At 62.3% G+C, this 2,268-nt stretch overlaps 1 protein-coding gene across 1 annotated transcript in view; it reads right to left on the reverse strand.

Moving 5' to 3' along the window:
* Nucleotides 1–359: 359 nt before the first annotated feature.
* SLC34A1 (solute carrier family 34 (type II sodium/phosphate contransporter), member 1) overlaps nucleotides 360–2,268 on the reverse strand; it is a 9,864-nt gene continuing 7,955 nt past the window's right edge. Inside the window, exon 13 of the mRNA XM_009318542.1 lies at nucleotides 360–647. Within this exon, the coding sequence (XP_009316817.1) occupies nucleotides 360–647 (288 nt within the window). The remainder of the gene's footprint in view (nucleotides 648–2,268) is intronic.

The following is a 2,268-nucleotide window of genomic DNA, read 5'->3' on the forward strand; positions in this document are numbered from 1 at the left end:
CTTGGCGTTGGGGGGCGCGGCGCTGCCAGCCTCGTCCCGCTGGGGCTGACCCCAGCGGCCGCCCGTGGGCCGTTCCGATAGTTGAGCTCCTCTTGCTGCTCCTGCAGGCTCCTTCCCTCCATTGATTTGCTCTAAAAGCCCCTTTTTTTTTTTACTGGTACTTCAATTAGCAGCAGCCTTACCCCGCCCGAAGACAAGCTGCAGCGTGGGAACCTCTCCCTGCCTGCTCCCCAGCAAACGTCGTGGATTTCTCTGCAGAGCTCTGTCCTCCTCGGGCACCCCTCGGTGGTCTACCAGCCCTGCAGGTGACCTGCCCGGCTCCCCGCTTCTCCTAGGCGCAAAACTGCTCATTAACTCTCTTACCCGTTAGCGGGTTGTGCCTGCCCCACTTCCTGCTCCTTCCGGCTTTCGGGTGGGGACGTCACCTTCGCCTTCCGACGGCTCCCGTCTCTCCAGCCCGCGGCGATGCCTACCTCCCGCCTTGCGTGCGGCGGCTGGTGGCGGTGGGGCTGCGCTGGGTGCGAGGTCGGTGGTGGCCAGGGCGTGGAGGAGCAAGCGGTGATGGGCAGGTCCCTCCACCGGCCTCTGTCAATGACCTGGTGGTGGGGGCCAGGCTGGGCCCCCGAGCACTGCTCGGCCGGGCTGTGCTAGCGAGCAGGAGGGGAGAGGTTCATGTCCTCAGGCTGTAGTGAAGCTGATAATAACACTAATTATTCCAAGCACTCGTTGCCCGTGCAATCGGTACTGACTGTGGTCTGCCGTGCCCTTCAGCACCCGCTGGAGATCAGGCGTCGCATCTTCTGGTTACGAACCCACAGCGATAACGAGGAGGAGGATGCTTTGCCCTGCCATACCTCGGAGGTGATCTCCCATGTCACTCAGCCATGAGGGATGAGGCCATGCTGCCAGCTCTCTTCTTTTAGAGCTGCTTTCCTTCTGAAGGCGGCACATACTGAATTTGAGCTTCAAACGCAATGACTTTGTTTCCAAGCATTTGCACACTTAGCTCTTAGGTTGCTACTTTTGGTTTCCTCCCAGCTGGCATTTTGCAGCACCGTTCCCACCACTGGCAAGAGTCATCGGCCACGGGGCGCTGCCGGAGCAGCGCGAGCGTCCAGAGGGGTCCTGATGTCCCCAACAGAGCCGGTGGCAGCCCAGGTAGTGGAACCAGTGCTCTGCTTTTTACCTCTGCGGAGGAGATGTGGCTGGAGAGGGAGAGGGCTCCAAACCCAAGCCTATCAGGGGACTAATTCAAAATAATCTTGAAAAATTGAAGAAAGCCTGAAAACGCAGGATGCAATTCCAAGCAGACGAGCGCAGGTGCTGCCGTTGGGCCGGAGTAATCAGTGCTTCGAGGGGAGCCGCTTTCCCGGTGGTACTGGGGTCATGGAGGCTTGTGAGAGGGGCAGGAATAAGGGTCATGCTGTGGCAGATAAGACAGACTTTGTACAAACTTGGAATGGAACGGGCCGCTGCAGAGAGACGGAGCGACCTGCTCGACCCCTCTGCTGCGGGCAGGACGATATGCTGGACGGCAATGCAGCGGGAGATGCTCGGTGGGGGAGCTCTCCCCGGCGTGCCCCAGCACCCCGGTAGTGCCTGGGGTGAAGGGGGGTCCAGGCGCTCCCAGACCCCATCCAGGCCTCGGGAATTGATGTTTTGGACATCAGCCTGAAACTCCCTTCGGTGGCGCGGGTGTTGCTCTGATGCCAGCACAGGCTGGATGTGCCGGCATCTCCTTGCCCAGGCAGGGGGGTCCCTGTGTGCCCCCACTCTGACTGGTCCCTGGCCCCTCCTGCCCTGCGAGCATCCCGGAGCCACGCACTCATGTCTAGGAGGAGGGACGGTGCCTGGTCCCCTGGTCGGCCCCAGCGGTGCCGGGCAAGGGTGAGGGCAGGGCCGGGCAAGGGTGAGGGCAGGGTGCACGAGCCAGGGCCCTGCAGGGCCCCGGGGTGCCACCCAGGGGGCTGGTGTACCTCGGGGAGAGTTCCTCTCCCCGACCGAGCTGGCCTGGCCGAGTCCCCATCAGGCGCCCTCATCTTCCTGGGTATTTTTAGAAGCAAAATGCTGTTTAATTATGAAAAGGCGAAAGACGGCCGCAGGAGGGGAAGCCAGGCGGCAGTGATAGGGCAGCTCTTTCCGCAGAGGGTGCCAGAACAGCTCCAACTGCCGGGGCCGGCCGCCTCCAGGGGATCAACGCCGGGCCCCCGTCCAGGCACCATCCCCGCCAGGAGCCTCTGCTGGTCCCCAAGCTCGGGACCCGAGCCC

The sequence above is a fragment of the Pygoscelis adeliae genome, unplaced genomic scaffold (genome assembly GCF_000699105.1).
Source record: "Pygoscelis adeliae isolate BGI_AS28 unplaced genomic scaffold, ASM69910v1 Scaffold42, whole genome shotgun sequence".
Taxonomy (NCBI): domain Eukaryota; kingdom Metazoa; phylum Chordata; class Aves; order Sphenisciformes; family Spheniscidae; genus Pygoscelis; species Pygoscelis adeliae.